We start from the raw sequence: 27,332 nt of genomic DNA, 5'->3' as shown, positions 1-27,332 counted from the left end.
TAAGATTTTTGCGAAAGCAATCTACTGATCAATTTAGAAGTCTGTCTGGAAACGTGGAGATGTTTGCATGATTACGTAAGGATCTTGTGTTTCTCTTTCTAGGAGCTCTGTATGCTTTGGGTATTATTGAATTTTGCACTGTCTGTAGCTTGTTTACACGCGATTTGGCAACACTTAACCATGCTGGACAGGTATACATTGCCGCTAGACGTGTGATGGTTATATACCATACTGACCCTAATTAACATCCGTCTCTAATTATCAACATTTCAATATTTTAATAAAGCTTACCTTGCGTGCCGGCAATAGTAATCCAACATATAATTCACTTTATATAATCGTAATTTTGATTTGAAAAATCAACAAATCATATGTAAAAAAAAAAAAGTTCGGAATCGCACAGATACTATAATTAGAACTCCATTTTGCAGCTTACAATGCCTTCGAGGGCGTTAACTAGAGACAATACTCTTTATACTGTTGTTTGTTGTTTTTAAATTAAGCACAAAGCTACACAATAGGCTATCTGTGCTATGCCCACCACGGGTATCGAAAGCCGGATTTTATCGTTGTATTTTGTTTGTTTGTTTGTTTTGGAATTTCGCACAAAGCTACTCGAGGGCTATCTGTGCTAGCCGTCCCTAACTTAGCAGTGTAAGACTAGAGGGAAGGCAGCTAGTCATCACCACCCACCGCCAACTCTTAGGCTACTCTTTTACCAACGAATAGTGGGATTGAACGTCACATTATAACGCCCCCACGGCTGGGAGGGCGAGCATGTTTGGCGCGACTCGGGCGCAAACCCGCGACCCTCAGATTGCGAAGCGCACGCCTTAACCCGCTAGGCCATGCCAGGCCTTTATCGTTGTAAGTACATCTTCTGATGTACCTCTGAGTCACTGGGGGCCTACTGTTTATACAACCAAATACCTATTGGGATGTGAAATGGTGACGGGAAATCATAAAGCATCGTGAGACGCACGAATCAGTGAAAGGGTTAAATACACTGAATCATCGTTTTGGAGAACAGATTTCATGTCGATTTATTTGTTTACTATTTGGCGAAAAAAAATTAAATAAAGTGGATTTATTTTATTTCAACTAGTTAAGAAATTATATTTTTTTATTTTACTTTTTTAAAATGGGGAATTATCAGTAGTAGAAAACTGATAAGATGTGATCCGTTTTTGTGATACCCATAATGTTCATTGTAGTTATATGGAGTCAAGTAATAATTATTCTGAAATACGATATTTCTAATCAGAACTAATTTCTGATAACCACTGCACGTGTTTCAAGCACAACTCTTATTACCATTACAAACTGAAAAAACAACAACAACAACAACCTACAACTCGAGTGCTTGTGAAAGGTGTTTCTTTTTCCTTCAGGGTAAAACTGAGGATTCGAGTTTGTTCCAGAAGAATCAAGGACTACGTTTCGAAAGCGCTCAGGTTGTACTTATAGGAATTTTATCATTTTATATCAAGACTTCTTGAACTAACATGTTTTTCTGACATTGTGAATGTTAATATCATTAGATAGTCGCGTGCGATTATGTCTCAAGTCTATTTTCATTAAAACTAGATAGAGATGAGCAATATGCCAAAATTGCACTAAAAAACCGTGCACACGACACAGAGAGTCCATTTTTTGGCTTTGTAGTTAACAATGAACACACAAATTATACCAAAAAGTTATAAAAACAACACAGAAGTATGACACGTGTCTTGGACACATTTATATTTCTTATAAAAATGTATCTGAGACAGGTGTTTTTTTTACATAATAGATAAATGAGTATATGCAATTATTCAAATTATACACAATATTTTTGCACCAGTAACAAATATATAATATGATTTACTAAAAACTAAAGAAGTGGACAGTCTTTTTTATATATAGATGATTTTGGCTGTCTTTGTGATGAACAAACAAAGGTTAAATGAACAGTAACTGCTTAGTTAAGAGTAGCACTCGAGAAGAAAGTCTTAGCAGACTAATAGCTCAGGCTGATTGATTGTTTGTAGTTAAGCACAGAGCTACACATTGGGCTATCTGTACTCTGTCGAAACCCGGTTTTTAATAGTGCAAGTCTGCAGATAAACCGCTGTGCCTCTGGGAGGGGAGAGCAGGTGGAAAGGTCGCTGTTTGTTTTTCATCGATGGATAGCCACTGTTTTCAAGTTAAAAATCAGACACTCACCATTTCTGGCCTGTTGTATATAATACACTTTTGAGGTTTATGTTCACACAGGTGTATTGCTTCTTCCAAAATAGGCTTGTATTCTATTAATCTGTTTGGTTCAACACCGTACGAAGCCGAAATTACCAGTTTTGGCTGTAAATGAAATTTCAACAATTAGCTAAAACAATATTCAACAATTTATAAAACACACACACACACAGTACTTATTAATACAGCTCTTGGTGTTGTCTCCTTCAGAATTTTAATAACACTTTAGACGGATGTGGACTGTTTTACTGAAAAATGTGGCAGAGAAGCTGTATAAGAAACAGCCGTACATTGTAGCGACATACAAATACTTTGGTCATATATTTATGACGTAGCACCTTGATAAGAAAACCATTATATCAACAAGCTGTTTTTGAGTACAGTTATGTAGTAAAATAAAATAAAGTTAACTCATTATGTAGCGAATCATAGCACTTGAAAGAGGAAACATCAGAAAGAAATATTTAAAAAATAAAGAAAATATCATAAAAACATTTTACAGAAGAACATTGGAATTGTAACTGTTCCAACAATTGGTATATATATCACTCCTTGAATCGATTCATTAAAATTATACATAATCAATACATTAAAGTAGCACCTTACAAAATGTACAAGCTTAGTTTCTTTACTTATAGCGAGTGTTTGTAGCATAAACAGTGGAGACTTGTAATTCATGACTTCAAAGAAGTTCATGCAACCTAACCTGGATAAAAAAAAAACAACTTTTAAATTAATACTGTGTTCATAAAATACACGGTGAATACTTGTACTTCACAGATAGTTCGGAGGGAACACTATAAGAGTTATATGGTGACTTCGTACTCGCCTCAGTATGGTTCATTCGAAGAGCCAGTTCTCGAGCAGCGAATCCTCCAAACACCACAGAATGAATTGCTCCAATACGAGCACAAGCTAACATCGCAATAATTGCTTCTGGTATCATTGGCATATAGATCACAACTCTATCTCCTCTTCTGATGTTCCATTGTGCAAACGTACCTGCTAAACTAGAAACCTAAAAGAGTGGTAAAAGTCACGAAGAATAATTATTTTTATGAAGTTTTGTAATAAAAATGGAAAAACGTAAGACATGCACATGTAACTATGTGTGATAAAATCCCGTTTATAAACTAATTTGGTGTTTATAATAAATAAAAGTATACAAGTATACTCTATACGGAGCATGAATATAAATATTTATTTTAGCAAAGCCAATATTACAACCTGTAAAATGTCCAAAAAATAATGAATAATTAATCAGTAAATGAGAAATATAAAGTTATACTATTATATTTATACCTCAATCTATATTTTATTCAAGTAAATGTACAATAAGAAATACTCAGATGTAGTTCAAGGGGTGAATTATTGACAAGCAGAAACTTAAAAAGCCATAGGTCTGTTTATTCAAAATGGGAAGACATATGCAATCTAGTTTGTGTTAACGGTAAAAACGTCCAGAAAAAGGCTTTCCATTTATTATAATTACACACTGACAAGAAAAGCAAATATACAGAGATGTTTATGATCTATAGTAATGATACACGATGAATGCATAGGCCTAACAGCCTTTTCTATCACTAATGATAGCGTTCATCACGATGGCCCTACTTTCGGAGTATCGTTGTGTTGTACAGTTTCGTTGTAGTAGGCCTTTTCCCAACACACTGAATTCAGCCAATGTGTCCCCATCTTTAAAGGCTTGTTAAATATCACCGACTTTGCAATGGCGACAACCTTCGAAGGCCTTTTTGAACAACCAGAAAATATGGAAGTCTATATGAGATGCGTGAATATTGTGCAACATGAACTGAAATTTATATCCCATTGTTTAGCTTACTTTACCACTTCCAGTGTGCGATTCACAGTTGACTGTTGGCTAGTCTGATGAAATCACGTTTTTTCTTATGTTGTCGATACAGCACAGCATTTCAGATATTTCTTTTTTCGAAATGTTAAACGTTCGTGCTTTATCTGTTTTTCTCAAGTCAGGCGTCACCTTTCTCCAGGTTGGAGAAGAGGGAGCTAAGGTGGACAAGATGGGGGATATTGGGAGGCTTTGCAGTTAAGGTTTGTAGATCACCGGTTTGTTGGACTCACTGGTTAGGGAGGGGTCTGAAGAAAGACTAAGGCAAATGTTGGTGCCGCCCTTGGCTTTAGTAAAACCAAAATAGGAGATGTTCATATCAGAAAATCCTGCAACATAATCCTCTCAAAAGATGTCAACTTTAACATGAAATATTAAAAACAATAAATTATTTGTCAGTTCAAGGCTATCCCTAAATACCAAACGACAAATAAAATAAAACTATATTCTTAATGAAATTTTCGATTCACATTTTTAACCTCTTTAAATTGCCGATTTCCTGCTATCGATGGTTTAAATATCTTATCTACCCGGCACTAAATTCTATTTGTTCAGTTATTTTTAAATGCCTCCCTCAGAGGTACAGCGATATGTCTGCGGACTTACAACGCTAGGAACCGGGTTTCGATACTAGTGACGAGCAGAACACAGATAGCCAATCGTGTAGCTTTGTGTTTAATTCCAAACAATCAACCAATCATTTTTAAATTTTGGAAAATACGCTGCATTATACTAACAAGATACATCTATATTGGCAAATTTTAACAAACTTGCAGCGTAATACAAATTGTGATAGCTCTTATATCATGGTTAATGGTAACTTGCCAATTCCAACCAGTTATACAACTAACCAATTGGTCCTAGACATTCTCTAGTACTCCAACTCCAACATTCACAGTACAGCTTCAAATATCAAATAAATTATCACCATTTTCAAACTGTACTAATTTATTAAGGATCTCTTTATCAATATAATCTATACAAGCTGGAAAAGCATAAACTCGACGGCTAACTCCATCCCACAATCACCCCACAACCCAGTTTACTTGTCTCTCTTCAGATCACACCAGTGTAATTTTCTAACGATTTTTTTTGTGTGGCACTTTATCAAAATATTTTTTGATGTTTAAGCACACCAAATCTATACGCAACATTTTCAAAACAAGAAAATAAAAGAAATTAAAATATTTGTAAGGGAAGATTTCCTTTGGTTAATCTGTATTTGGCCCCCGCTTACAGCGGTAAGCCTACGGATTTACAACGCTAAAATCAGGGGTTCGATTCCCATCGGTGGTCTCAACAGATAGCCCAATGTGTCTTTGCTATAAGAAAAAAACAACAACACATAATCCGTATTTAGGCATCATCTACACTAGTAGGTAATCAAGACGGTTTCGAAAGGCTGAAAAAATCCACAGTAAAAACTTAGGGGGCGTAAAATTATAAAACGTTTAAAAAGTACTGACAAGCAAAGAGAAAAGGGATATTTGTGGTGTAAGTTTGCTTGCAGAACTTAAATTGATATCATATCGATACCGGAAAATTGAACTCCAGATAAGGATTATCACCATAAGAATTTTATTAGCTTTAGTCTGTTAAAGTGACAAGTGGCGGAAGATCGTTTTCTAGACCAAAGTTGATAAAACCATTTTTTTTTATTTTACAGTGAGACAAAATAGATTAAAAAGTCTCAGAAATAGTTCCTATATATATATATATAACGGACAGAGTAATTGATATGGACAGATTAAGGAAAGTTGTCCATGTTAAAAGTTAGTATAAAGTTCCATTTTTAACGGCATTAGTAAGGTACATTCAGGTATTTTTTGTAAAGGTGTTTAATGAATTCTTTTTGTAAATATGTATCTAAAGGTCTTAAATGTGTACTAATTCTTTTGATTACATACAGGTTACATATGGCAACAGCTATCTCGTGGAACTTTTACCAGTTTTATCCTTTGTCTATGTCTACTACCTTGCGAATGAAAGGCCTATCTCAAAATATGACACATACACTTATGCAAGCTTGGATAAGTTTAGGGTTTTCTCCTTTGCATACTTTATTTGAAATAGTCACAGAAAAAGCGTGATACCGCAATAAGGTCCCTGTTTGATTCGAAAGTGTAGTCTTGTGTTATCTTTATCGTGTCTTTGTCCTATTCAAACTAGTCTGCTAAATATAAGTTTGTCAGCTATGTTTGAGCATAGATACTATTACGAATTGGGACGTTTATAACGTGTATTCGTGTTTCCTTTGCTGTTTGTCTTCGAAATATACCCTGCATAGCGTTTTTCGAACTTCCTGCATTATGAGTACTCAGAACTATCTGTAGATTTATGCAAGTGTACCTGGACATCAAGTAAACGTATAAAATATTAAGAGATTACCTGATCTTGCAACTGTTTGTATGTAATGAATCTCACTGTATTCGTTACTGGGCTATCATGAATAATAGCTAGACGGTCTCCTAGACCTGCTTCCACGTGTCTATCTACAGCATTATGACACACGTTCAAAAGACCGCCTTGAAACCTGCAAGTACAAATACCAATACCATAATTATGACATGCGCACAAACGATCAAAGAATATTAGTAGGTGGATGTTATAATGATGTTCATCTCTTTATTAATAACAACAAATAATTATATAAATATGTTACAAATGAGTTAAAGATATACATAGCTAGTTTATTCACAATGGTCCCCTGAGTAGTTCTCATTTAAAATCTTAATTAGATCGTTAGGTGTAGTTCTTTAACGAAGTTTTCAAATCTTTGAGTGGCTTCAAGTTAAAATGTTCATTATATCATTAGTGTAGGCCTAATTATTTGCAGTAACGCTTCACATATGCTTTACAATCACTCACAGAGACTGAAACTAATAAAAATTATCCCACTGATGTCAAAAGTGCAAAATTTCCAATACTTACTGTAAGTCAAAATGTGCAGACTGCTTTGGCCTAAAAAGCGCCTGTTGTTAGTATTCCATCTATCAAGTTTTATATTATACAGTGACAAAATGAGAAGTGCTGTGGTGGGATATAGCAAAACTAGACAATTTATCGGCTTTCAAAGGCTGAGAGTAAACTGATAGTTCGATTTTTCAGACTATGAGTTAGAGGGTTCATGGTTCGCATCCTGTTCCTCTTAAAAAAGGAAAAACCTGCTCTATATGTTGGTAACGTAGGTACACAATGAGAGTGATGGTCAAATCTCACTGTTCAGTCAGACAAAAGCAGCCAAAGATCTTTAATAGGTGCAATTGAATAATTGCATTATCTCTGATCTGTTAGTTCAAAATTAAGCACCACTGCGCACAAATAACCTTTATATTTATTTGCGCGAAAATTAAAAAAAAACAAATAAACACTCAATCCTTCTTTTAACGATTTTTTTTCTTTTATAAGGGAGAGTAATTTACTGAAAGATTTGTCAACGAGAAGCGGTCACAATTTAAACATGTAGAAAATGTGATATTTCCTTAAGGTAACATATTCATAAGCCTTCCAATGGCGCAACAGTATGCCTGTGGACTTACAATGCTAGAATCCGGGTGTTGATATCCGTCGTGTGTAGAGAACAGATAGTCCATTGTGTGGCTTTATACTTAATTACAAATAGTTGTTTGTCTTCTTACAGCAAAGCCACATCGGGCTATCTGCTGAGTCCACCAAGGGGAATTGAACGCATGATTTTAGAGTTGTAAATCCGTAGACTTACCGTTGTACAAGCGGTGAACAATTACAAAAAACAAACATATTCACAAGAAAATATTTAAATTATTTTTTCTAACATTTAATTCATTTTCAATTATCGATAATTTCTTTACAATTCTTTCTTATTTATAATTTTCATGAGTCTTTCAGTGGGTCAGCAGTAAGTCTACGGACTTACAATGTTCAAATCCAGAGTTCGATTATCTGTGGCATAGGTAGCGCATATAACTCCATATTTTTAACACTTCTATGAGAAATTAGTCCACTTTTCTGATCAAAATTATTACGACATACGATACGCCAACAATGAATGTTTCGAAACTTTTCAGAACTTGATATAATTGTTCACTTATCTACACAGTTTCTATATCTTGCATGACATGGTATTTTAAATGTTGTAGTTACCCCTCTTGTTCTCTGACAGATAGTGTTTAACTTACGTCATGAGGGAACTGCTGAAACTTCGCACATTTTGTAGGACAAATCATGAACAGCAATGTCCATCAGTGGCAGAGTAGATGATATCTGAAGGTTACATTCTTTGTATGTCGAAGGAGAAAAAGTTACGCAAGTGGCGAAGGTATCGCTTATATGTAAAGTTGAAGTTTCCTGATTGCTCCCGAGCATTTGTTTTAGCGAGCATGGTCGGTGGAACGGGGATTCGAACCCACGACCCTAGAATTACGAGTCAAGTGCCTTAACTATCTGGCCATGCCGAGCCCGCGTACATTTACTCTTTTCATTTTTGTTTTACTTTTATTACCTTTATATGAACTTTGTTTTCAAACGGCCTGATTTCATTCTTCACGTTTTTATTGGGTATGTGGGCTGGATTATGATCTCTAATTGGATCTCGAAGTATGGATGTCACAAATCTCACCGAATAACACTTTCCTAAACTTAGACTATTGTTTACTACGTCAAGCCTTCTCACCTTCTTTAAACATTAAATATTCATAGTTGAAAATAATCACTCGCATATGTCAGAGAATGACATTTAGTTTTTGCAAGATAACATTTTATTCTTTTCTATAAGTTCTATTCTAATTCGACATGAAAACAATAGGTTTTAATAAAAAAATCAAATTAATACAAAATAAACTTTAGTTGTATTATTTGTTTTGTTATTTTTTTGAATTTCGCTCAAAGATTTTGTTTGTTTGTTTGCTTTGGAATTCAAATTACCCTCGGATTACGAGTCGCACGCCTTAACACGCTTGGCCATGTCGGGGCAACCGTTCTTATGTCCTCTTTAAACAAATGGTTTAATGCTAGCCTGTAACGCGTCTCGAATCTTAATAAAAATGATGCATCAAGCTTTGTGTTGTAAGCTGTTGTGCGATTATAATATCAAATACAAAAAAAATGACTACGCTTATAGTTTGTCACTTTGGTCCAACTAAGTCGCTCCTCCAGCGTAATAGACTTATAACGGTAAAATGCGGGTGAAGAAAGCAGATAGCCCAATGAGACGTTGCTTTAAAAAAATAAGATATTTGAATTATGTTATTTGTAAGTAAAGGTGGCTGTGGTTTGTAATTAAGCCCAAAACTACACAGTGAGCTATCTGCGCTCTGTCCACCACGAATATCGAAACCTGATTCCTAGCGTTGTAAGTCCGTAAAAATACCGCTGTGCCGTTGAGGGGCGTTGTAAATAAAGATGTTGTTAATGTAACTATTCGTTCTGTTTACAACTGAGGTAGGCCTGGCATGGCCAGGTGGGTTAAGGCGTTCGACTCGTAATCCGAGGGTCGCGGGTTCGCATCCCGATCGCGCCAAACATGCTCGCCCTTTCAGCCGTAGTGGCGTTATAATGTCACGGTCAATCCCACTATTCGTTGGTAAAAGAGTAGCCCAAGAGTTGGCGGTGGGTGGTAATGACTAGCTGCCTTCCCTCTAGTCTTACGCTGCTAAATTAGGGACGGCTAACACAGATAGCCCTCGAGTAGCTTTGTGCGAAAAACAAAACAAACAAACAAACAAACAAACAAACAGACAGACACAATAACGGACTGTGGTTGGTGATTCTACGTACGCTTGAAGAGGATGTGGTTTGTTTGCTTGTTTATCAGCTTCTGAAACATAATAGTTCATCCTGAGATAGAAATAATTGATACTTTTATTGTTTGGAATTTATAACAGAGCTACACAATGAGCAATATGTGTTCTGCCAACCACAAGTATTGAAACCCGGTTGCTAGGGGTGCGAGTCCACAGACATACCGCTGAAACAGTGGGGAGGAAGAGAAATAATTGAAAGAGCCTCCAGTTAACTCTTAAAATTGCGTGTTGAATCTAATGGCTGAATACTTCTGTCAAAACTGATTATAAGGAACTATGTCCCCCGCTTGTACAGCAGTAAGTCTGTGGAGTTACAACACCAAATTCCGGGGTTTGATTCCCCTCGATGGAGTCAGCATATGTTCCGACGTGGCTTTGTTATAATAAAACAGATTTAAGGATTTATACAGTATGAAACACTCTTCAAATATCATATTGGTTGTTCACTAAATATATACTTGTCTTAATAGGGTACAGCTATTTTCTTACTACAATATGATAAATATACACTTGTCTTAATAGGGTACAGCTATTTTCTTGCGACAATATAATAGTTTGAACTGAAGATTTTTGTTTGCCTATGAAGTATCGATATGTATATGGAAATGTGACATTCATTTCATGCTTGTCCAGTCTCTTGTGACTAACTACACTTGTTTGAAAAATAACAATCACGAAAATGATAAATTCGTTGAAATAAACTAATTTAAGCCTCTTTGAAATTTTAATCTAAAGGAGAAGATAAATAAAAATGAAAATTTTCCTTTGCAATAATAATTCTGAAAATATAAAATATTTGATAATCTCGTTCGAGAAAAACTGACCAACTCAAAAGTTCATCACGAGTAAGATGGTTAATAAAACATTTAAATAAAAAAAAATCAACCATTTCATCCATTTCTCGTGTTTAGCGCGACATTTCAGTTCTCCTGTTCGCGACGGGGATGCGAACCCGCGACCTTCGGATTACGAGTCGCACGCCTTAACGCTCTTGGCCATGCCGGGCCATCTAGAAAGGTCTGTAAGCGTGATCTTCCCGAAAATATTCGTTCCACATCACATGTGTTACCCCATTTCTTATTAGATTTGATAAATTAGAAAATGATGTTTGTGGCTATGAAATGTGCTTTTATGGTTGTTGTTTTTTTAATTTTACTCAATGCTACACGGGGGATATCTGATGGTCGCAGGTTCGAATCCCCATCACACCAAATATGCTCGCTCTTTCAGCCGTGGGGGCGTTATAACGTTACGGTCAATCCACTACGTTGGTATAAGAGTAGCCCAAGAGTCGGCGGTGGGTGATGATGGCTAGCTGCCTTCCCTCTAGTCTTACACTGCTAAATTAGGGACGGCTAGCACAGATAACCCTCAAGTAGCTTTGTGCGAAATTCAAAAACAAAAACAAAAAAAAAACCTTTCTAGATCTCATTCAAGACCACACTGAGGGCGCCACTGTTTAGATCCTGTTGCATGTTATTATTGTAGCTAGGAATAGTAGAATAGTTTACGTAGCTGGCGGAAAACTTACGAAAAAACAATTAACAAAAATAACTCAATTAAGAATAACATATCAAGTACAAATAACAAATAGAGTTCGTCAGAGGACTTCAACGTGAACATTAAAACCTTATATCGTATTTAATACTAAATGAAAGTCGGTAAACGTAAACAAAGGGAAAACTAGGTAGTGAATTAACAAGTAATCAAACACTCCAAACAAAACTAAATAAAAAGAATCGATCGTTTGCTCACACACAGACATCAATCAATCGTACAAGTGCATGCCTGAAGGATACATACAAAGGCTATAACCAGAGAAAATTATATCTACATCTTCTAAAGTCAAGTACAACTGTTCTCCTAGATGATCTACAGTAGTGGTTCCAATTATTCATGGACGTTAGATTAATAAAATCTATCACTTTCAATCAGGGGCGTAGATTTTTTACACCCGATGGGGGGAAGATGATTTTTGCAGCCACTTATGTGGACTGTTCAATTTGCAAATTGGTAATCTCTGATTACGTTAACCTGAAAGCTGTAAACATGCAGTCCCAGAGTAATCTTGTTGCCACAATACTTGCATGTATACTTAGGCCTACTGACTGATACTTACGAACTATCGCTTAGATCGAAAAGCTTAGAAGCACGCCTATATTAAAGATGTACATTTTGGCTACTGAAAAAGCCTACATCCAGGCCTAATTATGTAATTCGATTGGTAAGAACACGAGAATCACAAGAACAAACACACAATTTGTAGGCCTGTGATGCAATAAAACAATTCAACAGACAAAACTGTAGGGGGGATTATTGTATACACCATACCCCCCACCTAAAATGAAGTGGGGATGTATCCCCCATCCCCCAGGATCTACGCCCCTGCTTTCAATACACAGAATGACTTAGCCTTTTCCATCACTAAATCCCTTTGATAGAGAGAGGAAAAAATACAGCAAATTAAAGCATGGTAACAAGCAAATGCTTAACGAACTAAACAGTTATGTGGACCATATGACAAAATAAGTTAAATAATATAATAGTGTAATGTGTTATCATAGTTCGTTAAAGAAAATGTAATAATGTTTGATTTTTACGAATTTCACTCAAAGCTATACGAGGGTTATCTACGATAGCCGTCCCTAATTTAGCAGTGTTATACTAAACGGAAGGCAGCTAGTTATCACCACCTCTTAGGCTACACTGTTATCACCCAATTGGGCGATTGACCATAACATTATAACGTCCTCACGGCTGAAAAGGTGAGCATATTTGGTGGGACGGGGATTTGAACGCCCGATCCTCAGATTGCAATTTGAGCGTCCGAACCAACTGGCCATGCAATATATAATAGTGTAATGTGTTACCACAGTTCTTTAATAAATACAATAATATAGTTTGTTATCATAGTCCGTTAAAAATATAATAGAGCCTTAAACCAATCCAGGTAGTAGATAATTTGATTTAATCATATCCCAAACAAAGAATATCAAGGGATATTTTGGGTATGTCCATTTGAAACTTATAATAAAATTAGTTTTTCAATACATGATCTCTTTACAAACATATCTAGTGTAGGTACTAAAATTGTAATTTTGCTATATAGTTATACACAACATTCAAGCCATCTGTTGTTATCAAAAACTTATAAGGTAAGGGTAAATTTTCAGGTCATCCCTTAAGTAATGTCCGAAAATTTAATACAGAAAGTGCATCATCATTTCTATCTTTGTAGAAGGCTTTAATGACTATAATACGTAGTAGGGCGTGTATAAAAATGTTCAGACAAATAAGAGAAACTAACCCAACTCCACTTTTTCAGATCATTAATCAAAGAAACCCTTATGAAGATGGATATGTCTGAGGAACACATTAGGTATATAATGTTTTATGAGTTTAAAAAAGGCAATAGTGCAGCAGAAACTACATGAAATATTCAAGGTGTTTATGATCTGGGGTCTCTTAATGAAAGAAAATGTCGAAGGTAATTTCAGAAGTTCAGATCATGTGACTACAGCTTAAGTGATGCGCCACGTTCAGGTTGTCCTGTTGAGTTTAATGATAACTTGCTGCTTGCTGTACTTGATGAAGATTGTGCTATAACAGTTGCAGAACTAGCACAAAAGCTTAATTCAACCCATTCAACAGTTCACCGTCGTCTGCAACAGCTTGAAAAGGTGTCGAAACTTGGAAAATGGGTCCCTCATGATTTGACAGAAGTCAACCTTAGAGCAAAAGTGGACATTTGCACTTCTCTGCACTATTGTGAACGTAAATCACTTTATTTGAACAGGATAGTGAATGGAAATGAAAAATGGATATATTATAAAAAGTTTAACTGCTGCAGACCCTGGCTCATTGCAGGTAAACTGGCTAAAGCATAGCCCGAAATGGACCTCCACCCTATGAACGTCTTGTTAAATGTTTGATGGAATATTGTTGATGTGATGCACGTTGAATTGCTGCCATTCAATGTAACGGTTACATCAGACTTCTATTGTCAACAGTTAGAGTGCTTGAATGTTGCACTGAAAGAAAAGAGGCTTACTTTGATCAACCATAAAGGTGTTGTGTTACACCTGGATAATGCACGGCTCCATACAGCAAGGATCGCATCTGCAAAGATTGAAGAGCTAGACTGGGAAAAACTTCCACATCCTCCTTATTCTCCAGACCTTGGTCCATCTGATTATCATCTATTTCGAAGTTTGCAGAATTATCTTGATGGAAAAGAGCTTGGAACACAATAAAATGTTAAAAATACCCTCACTACACTCTTTTCCTCCAAACCCCAATAATTTTATATAAGTAGCATTCAGAAACTTGTGAATCGTTGACAGGAAGTAATTAATAATAATTGAACATACATAGTTGATTAAATAACATTAAAAGGGTTTGAAATCCTTTATCATTTTCTGAATCTAAAATCGGACGTCACTTGAGGGATAACCTGATACATTCTTCAATAAAAATCACTTAGCATGAAATTACATGAGCTCCTTCACGTGTTATCCTTTACTTCGGAGAGGAATATATAGATGGTGTAATGCATTTTCCACTTATTTAGTTTCCAGCAAGTGCAGACAATTATGGTACGGTGGATTTGAAATGTATTAGTCACAAACTAACTAATTTTCCTGCACGAAAAGTTCTTGAAAGTGGGATTACCTAACAGGTGTGTATCTCAACTGTTTCACTAACACTAAGATGGTGTGAGTGGTAATAGTTTCAGGTTGAAATGGCTGATAAATTGCAAAGCTAAATCTATGATCAATAATTAGGAGCAGTTTATAAAATCAGATAGTTTGAGATACATATAAAGAAGTTTACAGAATTAGACTTCTTATACATGCTTTTCTTTCCTTAGTATAATGACGTATTATAATAAAACCTTATATTTATGATCTGTGGAAGAAGTCCAGTACAACATAACTACTGTTATTAGTCTGCTATACCTGGATTTCCTGTAGAAATATAAAGGAGATCACATTAATTTCTTCGCCTGTCTTTGCTAATATACAGAGGTGGTATGCATTTTGATGATGGATTTCTTACTTGGATGGTAAAACAAAGTCGACAGCTAAAATTCTATCACTGAATAAAGGCAGCAGAAGGAAAACATTCTTACAGTTTATTTTTATGCCTTTTTGTTCTAAATACAATACAATCTGGTATAGAAGAACACGTGTAAAATAGTTGTCATCTTTATCAAGGTGGAAAAATATCACAGAATGTAGCCCGAGTGCCAGATGTTTTACGCCAGGTTTGTCAGTAGTTGTATTTTTCAGAACTGTATAAACCATACAAGATTTTTTCTCAACATTTTTCAGTTGAAAAATGGACAATTAAGAAAGTCTGTCCCTAATTCGTAAAAGTGGTTGTGTAATTCATCATCATAGTTTATTAAGATGATTCTGCAACAAATCATCATTGTTTGTTAACTAAAGGCGATTCTACAATCCATCATCATATTTTTGGCTCTCTGCACTTGATTCTCACTTTTTAGGACATTTTTTTTCATAAGAAATGCTTATAACATATGATACAGGCTAAAGTGTTTTCAGAGGTTTTAGTACACTATATTAAAAGGATTTTGAATACACAAGTCGGCAAGTTACGTAACAACCACAGCCAATATAAAGTTTCATAGGAAGGCATGTATCAGGACTATATTTTAACCTTGTTTGGCATCACGTACGTAGTATGATGTCACTGAAAACTGATCGCTTTCAGTAAGGATATGTAATATTCACACATTCAGATAATAAAAATTGCTCAGATCAGGGAATTAGAATTTTAAGACAGCAGTATTTTTTGTACTTAATGGTACTATAAAACAAATTAATATGGATCAACTTGGGGTAACTGAACCACCCAGAAAGAGACCTGCAACAAGTTATACTCTAGCCGTGGCAAGCAAAATATGATAGATGATAATCTATGAACACAGAGGGAAGTGACAGAAGTCACCCATGTACCTAAAGCAACAATAGTTAACATAGCCAAGAAGAATCTCCATACGGAAAAGTCACATGCACACAGAATACTTCCACAACATATCGAGGAAAAGAAGATCAGCTGTAGAAATCTGTATGAATAATATTAGTCGGGGAGAAAAGGCACTTCGTGATGATAACCAACGAAAAGCATTTGTACTTTGACAATCGTAACAAGTCTCCTGACACTTTCCACTAGTCAACAGGTGAAAAATAAATTTAAAAAGGTGTACACAACATGTAGTAAAACCTTTTCGAAGGGATTCATGATAATCACTAAGTAGTTTGAAATAGACAAGTTAGAGACCAGGAGAGTTCATATAAAAGTTAAAGTGAAATCTGCTCATTATCACACCACAAAGGAATACCTGTTGTGTAAGAAAACGAGACCGATCGGGTGCGGCTTTCAAAAAAATAAAGCTTTCATCTAAACTTCCTATTCAACTCTGTAGTGAAGTTTAGACACACATAAAAGTCTTACGACTAATGCTACGATCTATGGTCGTTACATAGAACATGACCAGACATGTCGACATGAACTCTAACGACGTGATGAGGCTCCAAAACCGTTGTAAGATAATGTCCTCAACTGTTTATACAATAGGTTTATTTGTTTGTAATGAAGCACAAAGCTACTGTTTAGCCCAAAACTGGTATCGAAGCCCGAATTCTAGCGTTTAAATCCAGAGACATACCACTGTGCCACTGGGGGATCTGTACAATAGGATTTTGTATTTATTAATCAATGCATATGCATACAAAAATACACACACACACACATATATATACTGAGAGTCCACTTCCTGTTTTACCAGTGTACGTTTATTTAGCGGTGGGATTGAATCTTAAAAACCAAGCAAAATTTACTGCATAAGTTTATTGGTATCTTTATCAGAGTTCATTTCAACATTTTCAAGAGTAGGTTTTGTCCTTGTGGTTAGCATGCAGGACAACCACAAAAATAAAAAAATAATCGTGTTGCGCACCTTGAGTGCGTTATAAGGGTGACGATTAATCCTACTATTCGGTCAGACAAGAGAAACATAACAGTTAACGGTGTGTGCTATTGACTTCGTACTTGTCTATCAGCTAAATGTTAGGTGCGGCTAGTGCAATATCCCTTGAGTGGTCTTGCGCAAAAATCCGAAAACAAACATTCACAAACCTATTAATTTTCACTGGTAGGCCTAAGTTAGTTTTATGTATAATTTTCTTATTAGTTGGCTTCTTATCAATGGTACCTTAGGAATTATAATGTTATTATCATTGTTCGTTATTAAGCACAAAGTTACACAAAGGGTTATCTGGGCTCTGCCTCCCAGTGGGGCAATTACTGTTATACTAATTTATTATAATATATAATTATTTTTGGGCCTGGCATGGCCTAGCGCGTTAAGGCGTGCGCTTCGTAATCTGAGGGTCGCAGGTTCGTGCCAAACATGCTCGCCCTCCCAGCCGTGGGGGCCTTATATAGTGACGATCAATCCCACTTTTCGTTGGTAAAAGAGTAGCCCAAGAGTTGGCGGTGGGTGGTGATGACTAGCTGCCTTCCCTCTAGTCTTACACTACTAAATTAGGGACGGCTCGGTGCAGTGGGCTAACAACCTACTCACTTAAATACCTGTTCATGAAACCGCAAGTGATTGCGGCCCTATGTTCCTTGACGGAATCGAGTGGTAGATGAATGAATATTATTATTTTTAATTCAGTTACTACACTGGTTAAACGATACATTAAATTAAACAAATCATGTACTTGAAAGTAAGATATTATGGTGAGTTACACTCTGAAAAAATAAAATTACACGCGCTATTTGTCGATAAGTACTGATCAACAAGTAGCGAACTCGATGCATGTCTGCAGAAAACGCTTGATGTATATATGGTGACACCCACACACACACACACAAAATGTCTAAATTACATTTTTATTATTAGATTCGATGAAGGTGTGACCACTGTGAACAACACGATACGCTTTATTCAACTTGAGAGTAACTTTGTATATAAAAAGTGATTTCGATAGATTACACTGGAATCTCCCGCATTTGTTATGTTTTCGTGTAATATCGAGAAATGGGACATAACTGGTCATAGGTACACATACCCTTGTGTAAGATTGAAAATTCACGACGCGGATTATACAACATACACGTCCTTTTATACGACAAATCTGATTATACCAGTTTATTTTTTACTAGAGGAAATTTTTTAATACATAGACCGTTCTGTTATAATTATTTGAGCTATAAGTTTATTTGTTTTTGAATTTCGCACAAAGCTACACGAGGACTAACTGCGCTAGCCGTCCCTAATTTTGCAGTGTAAGACTAAAGGGAAGGCAGCTAGTCATCATACCCACTGCCAACCTTTGAGCTACTCTTTTACCAATGAATAGTGGGATTAATTTTATCATTATAACGCCCCCATGGCTGAAAGGGCGAGCATGTTTGGTGTGACGGGAATTCGAATCCGTGACCCTCACATTACGAGTCCAGTGCCTTAACCATCTGGCCATGCCGGGCGGGAGAGTCGTAAAATTTCGAGAGGAAAAAAATTCCAGTGATCAAAATATTAAAGTTTCGCAGTACTTTTTATTTTCTGTATGTTTAATCGTTTATAGGCGTCAACAGAATGTTTAATTTGAGGCTTAAATGTTATAACTTTCTCTCTCAATTCCCGTCACACCAAACATGCTCGCCCTTTCAGCCGTGTTGTCGTTATAATTTTACGGTCAATCCCAATATTCGTTGGTAAAAGAGTAGCCCAATAGTTGGTGGTTGTTGGTGATGACTAGCTGCATTTCCCTCTAGTCTTACGCTGCTAAATTAGAGACGGCTAGCGCAGATGGCCCTGGTGTAGCTTTGCACGAAATTCAGAAACAAACAAACAAACCCTTCACCTGTGCCTAAGTCAAATTTACACCTAGCTTCGCTCCTGGAAAAGCTTATATAACTCGTAAAAACAAGTATGAAATCGTGCTTTTAGGCTAAGAAAATGTTTAATACACACGCAATTTATTATTGTATACTTACCTCGTCAATTATCACAGAATTTAAACGAATTATATAATGAGGATGTCCTCTTCATTCTGTAAACTCTATAGTGATGGATCATAAAGGAAATCATGCTGTACAAACAAATGTATTTTAACATTGTCAAATTGTCTGCATATTAATAGATGTTAATGTAGTATATCTAATCCTAATAAGGATATTTGCCAAAACTTTACGCGTCAATAACTGGTAAGGACACCTACGTAACAGTTAATTGATTTTGAATGTTTTTGTTTACTTTTATTATTTAATATATTTCAGTGTCAAACAAGCGTTCAAAGTATAAAGATGTATTACCACCGATGTGCTTTAGAATGTAGTTTACAATTTCAATAATGGTGGGGCCTGGCATGGCCTAGCGCGTAAGGCGTGCGACTCGTAGTCCGAGGGTCGCGGGTTCGCGCCCGCATCGCGCCAAACATGCTCGCCCTCCCAGCCGTGGGGGCGTTATAATGTTACGGTCAATCCCACTATTCGTTGGTAAAAGAGTAGCCCAAGAGTTGGCGGTGGGTGGTGATGACTAGCTGCCTTCCCTCTAGTCTTACACTGCTAAATTAGGGACGGCTAGCACAGATAGCCCTCGAGTAGCTTTGTGCGAAATTAAAAAAAACACACAAAAACAAATAAATAATGGTAAAAAGCTGCCTTAATTTGTTTACCACAACTGTTTTCTTAAAAAATTACTGACAGCCTTTTGGTTTTGTTTTGAATTTCGCGCAAAGCTACTCGAGGGCTATCTGTGCTAGCCGTCTTTAATTTAACAGTGTAAGACTAGAGGAAAGGCAGCTAGTAATCACCACCTACTGCCAACGCTTGGGATACTCTTTTACCAACGAATATTGGGATTGACAGTCACCTTATAACGCCCCCACGGCTGAAAGGGCGAGCACTTTTGGTGTGATTGGGATTCGAACCCGCGAATGATTTAACCACCTGGCCATGCCGGACCTTATTAATAGTTACGGTTTAGTAAGGTATTTTTTAATAATGTGACTTTTTACGTATATTCTGTTTTACACTAACGCAGCAATTGTTCACATGAACATAAATTTACTGTTAACCATAAGTATTCGTGATACAAAGGCGCACATAACAAACATACTGTTGGTGTGACCATGCTTGTAGCCTTGTCGCTATACATAAAATATAAGTCTCGGTTCGTGTTCTGACATCGTCAGCGACTCCTGGAATTACGTCTCAAATATTCGAATAATTAATTTATTTTCAAAGTAAGAAAATTCTCGTTCATTTTTTCTTTTAGATATTCGCTCAAAGTTACGCAAGAGCTATCAGCGCTATTTTATTCTAAGCATGAACAAAAATTCTTAATCTGTAGTTCGCAGCCTCCCTTCAGGTGGCGTAATTAGAGATAGAAAGCATCATTATAGTGTAGAAATCCCATTGTGGTCCATCGAGATCCAAACAAAAGAACAAATGTTGTTGTTTGAAAACAACAAAAATTAGAACTACCGACCTAGGGTGAAGTCGCTTTAGTTGTCAGTACCCCCCTTTAACTCTCGGACTTTCTCAATCTTCGCTTTCATAAAGCATCCACGGCTTCCATGTGTGAGGCGCAATTCTGAGCAACGGGACGTAATTTAAGACCTATAGGTCCACAGTGCAACATGCGAGCAGTAGGCCAAGCTCAGTCCAAATACTAAGAAACTCTTGGAATATAACTAATAACATCGATCAATTTAAGTAAAACTTCAAGTGCATACATTGTATTTTTATTTGTGATAACAAATACTATTTTACACTTCGTGTCCAGTATCTTTACATAAGACCCCTGCATGGCCAGGTGGTTAAGGCACTCGACTTATACTCTGAGGATCGCGAGTCTGAATCCCCATCCCACCAAACATGCTCGCCCTTTCAGCCATGGGGTGTTATAATGTGACGTTCAATTTCACTATTCGTTGGCGGTGGGTGGTGATGACTACCTGCTTTCCCTCTAGTGTTACACTGGTAAATTAGGGACGGTTAGTGCAGATAGCCCTCGTGTAGTTTTGCACGAAATTCAAAACAAATCAAACCAAAATCTTTACTTAATTTAAAATCGACTCGGTAAGTAAGAGATTTATTTGTTCTTCACACTAATTATTTTGATCAGATCTCCTGTTATCAAACAGACCTATTCCATGTAGCTTTAGAACTAATTCAATTTTATCTGGATATACCACCCGCACACGAACAACAAAGAGTTTCATTAACTGTAGATTGATACGTACTCTTCCTTCTTCAGTATTATATCACGTTAATCTTAAAAATTCAATAAAGTTAACACAATCTTATAACTTGGTTTTGGTTTGGTTGCTGTTAAGCACTCACAATGGGTTGCTATTGTTCTGACCACCTCTGGTATCGAAACCTGCATATTAGCGTCGTACGCCTGCAACCTTTTAGATAAGCAACTTGAGAGCATGTTATAAGTAAGGTCTATTTTATCTGATTTCAATTCTTTTCTTTTGGACTTTGTGTATATTATTAAATCACTGAGACCAGATCATCAGATCAAGAGCCAATTCTCTTATTGCAAGCTGAAAAAGTTCAGCACAAACGGGTCCGGCATGGCCAGGTAATTAAGGCACTCGACTCGTAATTTGAGGGTCGCGGGTTCAAATCCCCGTTCCACCAAACATGCTTGCCCTTTCATCCGTCAATCGCACTATTTGTTGGTAAAAAGAGTAGCTCAAGAGTTGACGGTGGGTGGTGATGACTAGCTGCCTTCCCTCTAGTCTTACACTGCTAAATTAGGGACGGCTAGCGCAAATAACCCTCTTGTAGCTTTGCGCGGGGGCCTGGCATGGCCTAGCGCGTAAGGCGTGCGACTCGTAATCCGAGGGTCGCGGGTTCGCGCCCGCATCGCGCCAAACATACTCGCCCTCCCAGCCGTGGGGGCGTTATAATGTGAAAATCCCACTATTCGTTGGTAAAAGAGTAGCTCAAGAGTTAACGGTGGGTGGTGATGACTAGCTGCCTTCCCTCTAGTCTTACACTGCTAAATTAGGGACGGCTAGCACAGATAGCCCTCGAGTAGCTTTGTGCGAAATTCCAAAACAAACAAACAAGCTTTGCGCGAAAATTCAAAACAAACAAACCATCACAAACGAGTTACACATGGTTTAACCAATTTAATCTACATTATACTGTTAGTTTTTAGTGTGGAGCTACATTATTAATGAGCTATCTGCTGTCTTTTGACCGTGAGTAAATAATCAACGAAAAACAAACATTGTAAGCTAAGAAAGTTACCTATGACCCACGGGGGGAACTTCTAAATCATGAGATTTCATAAAACAACGGTTGTTAAATAAACACAACATTGAATTCGTTGGTTCATTTGCTAGTGTTTTGCACGCGAACAATTCAAATTGAGCCTAAACATTAAATAATGAACAAGGTTTTCATCGATTTATCTGATGGTGAAGTTTCCAACGAAAACATGATCTGTGTTGATACTTTGCCAAAATTAAGCGTTGATAACTCGGTCCTATCGATTAATGAAGTCCTAATATTTGTGACTATTTCTGAAAATTAAATAAACATACTAGATTTACCTCCAAAAGTTATTAGCTGTTAGAATGTTATCAAATTCTGATTTATGCAAATTGTTTTTGTGCATCGCATTGACGAAATATTCAGAATATAAAATTCACAGTGACTATGTGAACTCCGAAGCATTTTCTACACACAGGTCGTGTTAAGCTCATCCCCTCACAACCCAGCCAATGACTCAGCGGCAAGCTTGAGAGGGTATAACCCCCAAAAAACGTTTGTTTGTTTTTTGAATTTCGCGCAAAGCTACACGAGGGTCATCTGCGCTAGCAGTCCATAATTTTGCAGTGTAAGACTAGAGGGAAGGCAGATAGTAATCACTACCCCCCGCCAACTCTTGGGCTACTTTTTACTAACGAATAGTGGGATTGACCGTAACATTATAACGCCCCCACGGCTAAAATGTTTGGTGTGACGAGTCAAACGCAGTAACCATCTGCGCATGCCGGGCCTCCCAAAAAACGTAAAAGCGTTTAGAACGTTCGACGAATTAACCCGTTTATAAATTAATTATCTAATTCTAAAACAGTTTCATTCGTTAGTGATAAGACCCTCAATAATGCCATCAGTTGTGTAGCTTATCATATTAATTAGTTTTTGGGTTTCTTGTGTATTTTACCTATAAAATTATTAACTATACTAAATGTTTTGATCAGTTCTTAACACTTAATATTGTAACAGGCAAAACATCACTGAAAATGATGTAGTAAGTGGACCTTCTGGTGTTGAATGGTATAAAAACAAATCCATAATTCGAAGATTATTCTCAATCTTCTCAACCAATAATTTCCAATCAAAACAAATTACTTACGTTGATCACAACTGAAATCAATTCATGAAACTAATATGGTTAATTTAACATACGGGTCTATATAGGATGCAACATATTATGAAACAAAATAATGTTGAGAGTGTGTGTGTTTTTCTTATAGCAAAGCCACATCGGGCTATATGCTCAGCCCACCGAGGGGAATCGAACCCCTGATTTTAGCGTTGTAAATCCGGAGACATACCGCTGTACTAGCGGGGGGGGGGCAATGTTGAGAGAATAGGACGCTCTCCCAGTGACTCAGCGTAAGCCTGAAGGCTTATAGCGCTAAAAATCCAATTTCGATACCCTTGGTGAATACAGTAGATAACCCAGTGAGTAGCTTTATGCTTGGGAACAAACAAACAAGGTTATTATGGGATGTATTGGTTCGTCAGTTGGATACCCTTGCTATTATTTATTGTTTTCGAATGGAACTTTTAGTACTGTCTCATAAGATTTTACCAGCTTACGAGGTATGGGGTAGCCCTAAGTTCATATACTAAGCTAAAAATGCAAAATAATCCTTATTAGAGCTCTTCTCGTGACACAGTAGCATGTCTGCTAACATACAACGCTATAAACCGACTTTCGATACCCGTGGTGGGTAGGGCACAGCTAATCCATTGTGTAGTTTTGTGCTTAGTTTCAAACAAACCAAATAAATTTTTTTTCTACTAGTAAAGTATGTCGGTAAACACTTCCCACAGGTGAACTGTTAGTTTTCTTGCCGTAGAAACTTAGTAAATTACAATTATTTTAAACCACAAAAAACTGGAATTAAAACATAAAAGTCTTTCAATTAATGATATCCGAAACATGTGAAATATTCTATTTCGAACATTCGCGAAAAGCTAAATAAAAATTTTCCGCAATAGTTAGCTATAATTTTGAAATGAAAGACTAAAGGCAAAGGAGCTATTCAATAGCACCTGCCCTACTTTTGAGCTACTCTTTTCATAATGAAAATCTCTTTATAACACACAAATTGCCCAACTATGGAGTGCAATTTTTTCATTTCGGGAAAGGTACAATATCCACAAGCCTTTGGATTCATAATCCACCATTTTTAACATTTATGTAAAACTTTAAACATAGTTAAATTTGCTTTGAAAAAAGAAACATTTCTTACCATTACTGTTATACTAATTTAACTATTTTAGAGTTTTCAGGTTTCAGTGAGGATTCAAGTTAACATACCACTTCGAAAAAGGCGGATTTTTGTTGTCTAAAACTCTATCCCATTGTTTGTACCAGCTAATTTCCTGAGCAGCCTTTGCCCAAAAGCTTTCGGGATAATCTCTGGCGCTTTCGAACTGTTGTTGATATTTCTGGGTGTAAAAAGGTTTAACTTTTGAAAGATGCTTGTCCTCTGTCTTTCGTATATCAAAGCTTGGCCTTTCTAACCGCGAAGTCGTCACATCAGCGGAAAAACATCTAAAAATCTTGCTTTGGTCGGATCTTGACCAAAAACAGGAAACTCTGAACGATAGTCCCGGCCATCGGCACACCGAAAGTACAAGATTTGAGATCATTGCTTTTGTTCCTTAGTGGTCACTTCTCAAAGCTCCAGAACACAAACACTGGCTGCAGACAAAACTAAAAAATAATGTCTCTGATGCTATTTCAACTCACCGTCAGCTGAACAATCACTCACGTGCCTTGTTCTCACTTAAACGACCAATCACATTGTAAATAGAAATTAGAACAGACAGACAACGCAAATTCTATGTTACATACATTTCTGCCCTTATCTGAACATAATAAAATTTTACCACCCAAATGAATGAAAAGAGTATGTTATTTTAAGAAAGGCGTGAACATCAAGAATACTTTATTTCTTTGAGGCATAATATCATATATATAACATAGCCACCTAAAGGCTGAAGATGAAGCGAACTGTACAATCGCATAACATCGAACAAGAAATTATTTCTTGATTTACTCAAAAAGTTATGTAAAAAAATTGCTCGACACGTGCGAGGAGGTGACAAAATGTAAAACGAATCACGTTACATTATGAAATCTTTGGTTGAATTTAGTTTCTTAATAAAAGTTTATTCAGAAAAAAATTCGGCAAACTCCGATAAAGATTAGAAATAAAACTATTTGGAAATTCTTATTTTTAATAATTTTTTTAATAATTGTGTCTCTTGATAGCTTCATTTGATGGTTTGCACTCCTCGTCGCACCAAACATGCTCACCCTTTCAGCCGTGGGGGCGCTATAACGTGACGGTCAATCCCACTATTCGTTGGTAAAAGAGTAGCCCAGGAGCTAACTAGGAGCGCCCTGAACACCTGGCCCTCTAACTGTTGTTTTTATTAGAAGAAACTTATCCCAAACGTGAAAACAAATGAATAATGATTTTCTGGATATGTTTTTTTAATTTCGCGAAAGCAGCTTGAGAATTATCTGTGCTAGTTAAGCCTAATTTAGAAGAAATACTCTAGAGAAACGGTAATTAGTTAGCATCAACTAAAAATGGGATAAACCAACATTTTATAACACATTTACGAGTTAAAGAACGAGCACGTTCCGTAACGACATTCGATCTCGCGATCCATATCTTGCGAGTTGAACATCCTTGGTACCAGATCATGTAAAACTTGATTTTATTTTGTTTTTAAATATTTTTATCACATAATGTAAGAGATCTAAGGTGAAACACATGCGAGACAAGATAACGAAATTGATAACAACAGTAGTTTTATGGTTTATTAGTGAACATTACCTTCGTCTTCTGAACAGATTTATTGTGTTCTAATATAGCATATTCTTTTGCTGTGAATATATTTTATCTTATAATTTTCATTTTTGATTTTGAAAACAATAACTGAAATACAGCCATCTGGTGGCCTTGCTGCAAGCTCGAGGGCTTGTAAATTTAAAACTGAAGTTCTATTTCTGCTGTGGGCATAGCACAACTAGTTAATAGTGTAGTTTTGTGTTTAAACACCAACAAAACCAAACTTTGATACTTTCCATGAATTTGTTTAAGAAACATTGTTAATTTTGTGAAAATTGGTACAAAATACGTAACAAAAATTAACTCTTTTTAATTTCTGAATTGTAATTACTTCAGTTGAAAAAGTTTCGATATTTCATTTGGCTGTATGCTAGAAATTCATAACTATATATATATAGATCATGTTTAACTCATTGCAGTTTAAAATGTATAGTGAGGTAAAAGAACAAACATTATTGTAAAGCTATATATAGAGACGTACGAATGATAGGTAATACACGATTAACCTCACAACATGCTGGTATTTGGTTTATTCTTCTAGAAGTATAAGGAATATATTTGAGAATCAATGTTATGAAACGCTGTTTAATTGAACACTTTTGTTGATCAAAGGTTAATTTCTTTATTAGCATATTAAGAAGTTAATTCGGGATTGGACACTTGTTTTTTGAAGACTTATGAAAGTCTATAAGCCAGCGTCTCTCCAAGACGTAGGCTTTATTTAATATCAACGTACATTCTCCAACTGTTGAATTAAAATGTCTTGCAGAGGTTTGGTTGCATGTACTACTGTACTAAGTGTTGGGTACTATTATTAAGTTTAATTCTGTTGTGAATCGAATACTGATCTATGAAGCGTCACGAAATAGGGAACTGTTGGTTGTTGAAAGCTTTTTCTTACAGAAAAATCGGTTTCAAAGTTATAATACACATTTATTAATATATTCTGTATTATCAAAATGTTCTTTGTTTGTTTTTGCTGTTTTGAAATAACATTTCCAAGTTTTTATGATTAAACCAGTTCATATCCCAATATGAATAACAATTTTTCAGAAGTTGTTCGATAACGTTATAGAATCACTTTAAACACATTAACACTTTAAATAAGTTTCAAATGTCCTTTACGTATATATACGAAATGGTTTAAAGTTATTCATTATTATAGCACATTTTCTATATTTTTACAACTTTGGGAATTTGAAGAGTTCATTCTGTTCTTTCGTTGAAAACGTAAAGAATTTTCTTTGAAATTACTACAAGTATAAATACAGGTAATTA

General features: G+C 36.2%; 1 protein-coding gene across 1 annotated transcript in view; it reads right to left on the bottom strand.

Moving 5' to 3' along the window:
• The window catches only part of LOC143256579 (acyl-CoA synthetase short-chain family member 3, mitochondrial), a 50,510-nt gene extending 25,614 nt beyond the window's left edge, over nucleotides 1-24,896 (bottom strand). Inside the window, 4 exon segments of the mRNA XM_076513959.1 lie at nucleotides 2,206-2,340; nucleotides 3,065-3,253; nucleotides 6,494-6,638; nucleotides 24,506-24,896. Of these exon segments, the coding sequence (XP_076370074.1) occupies nucleotides 2,206-2,340; nucleotides 3,065-3,253; nucleotides 6,494-6,638; nucleotides 24,506-24,840 (804 nt within the window). The 5' untranslated portion in view covers nucleotides 24,841-24,896.
• Nucleotides 24,897-27,332: the final 2,436 nt, after the last annotated feature.

This window comes from Tachypleus tridentatus, chromosome 7 (genome assembly GCF_004210375.1).
Source record: "Tachypleus tridentatus isolate NWPU-2018 chromosome 7, ASM421037v1, whole genome shotgun sequence".
Classification (NCBI taxonomy): Eukaryota; Metazoa; Arthropoda; class Merostomata; order Xiphosura; family Limulidae; genus Tachypleus; species Tachypleus tridentatus.
Note: the sequence above shows the minus strand (reverse complement) of the source record. Positions and strands in the feature narration are given on the sequence as shown.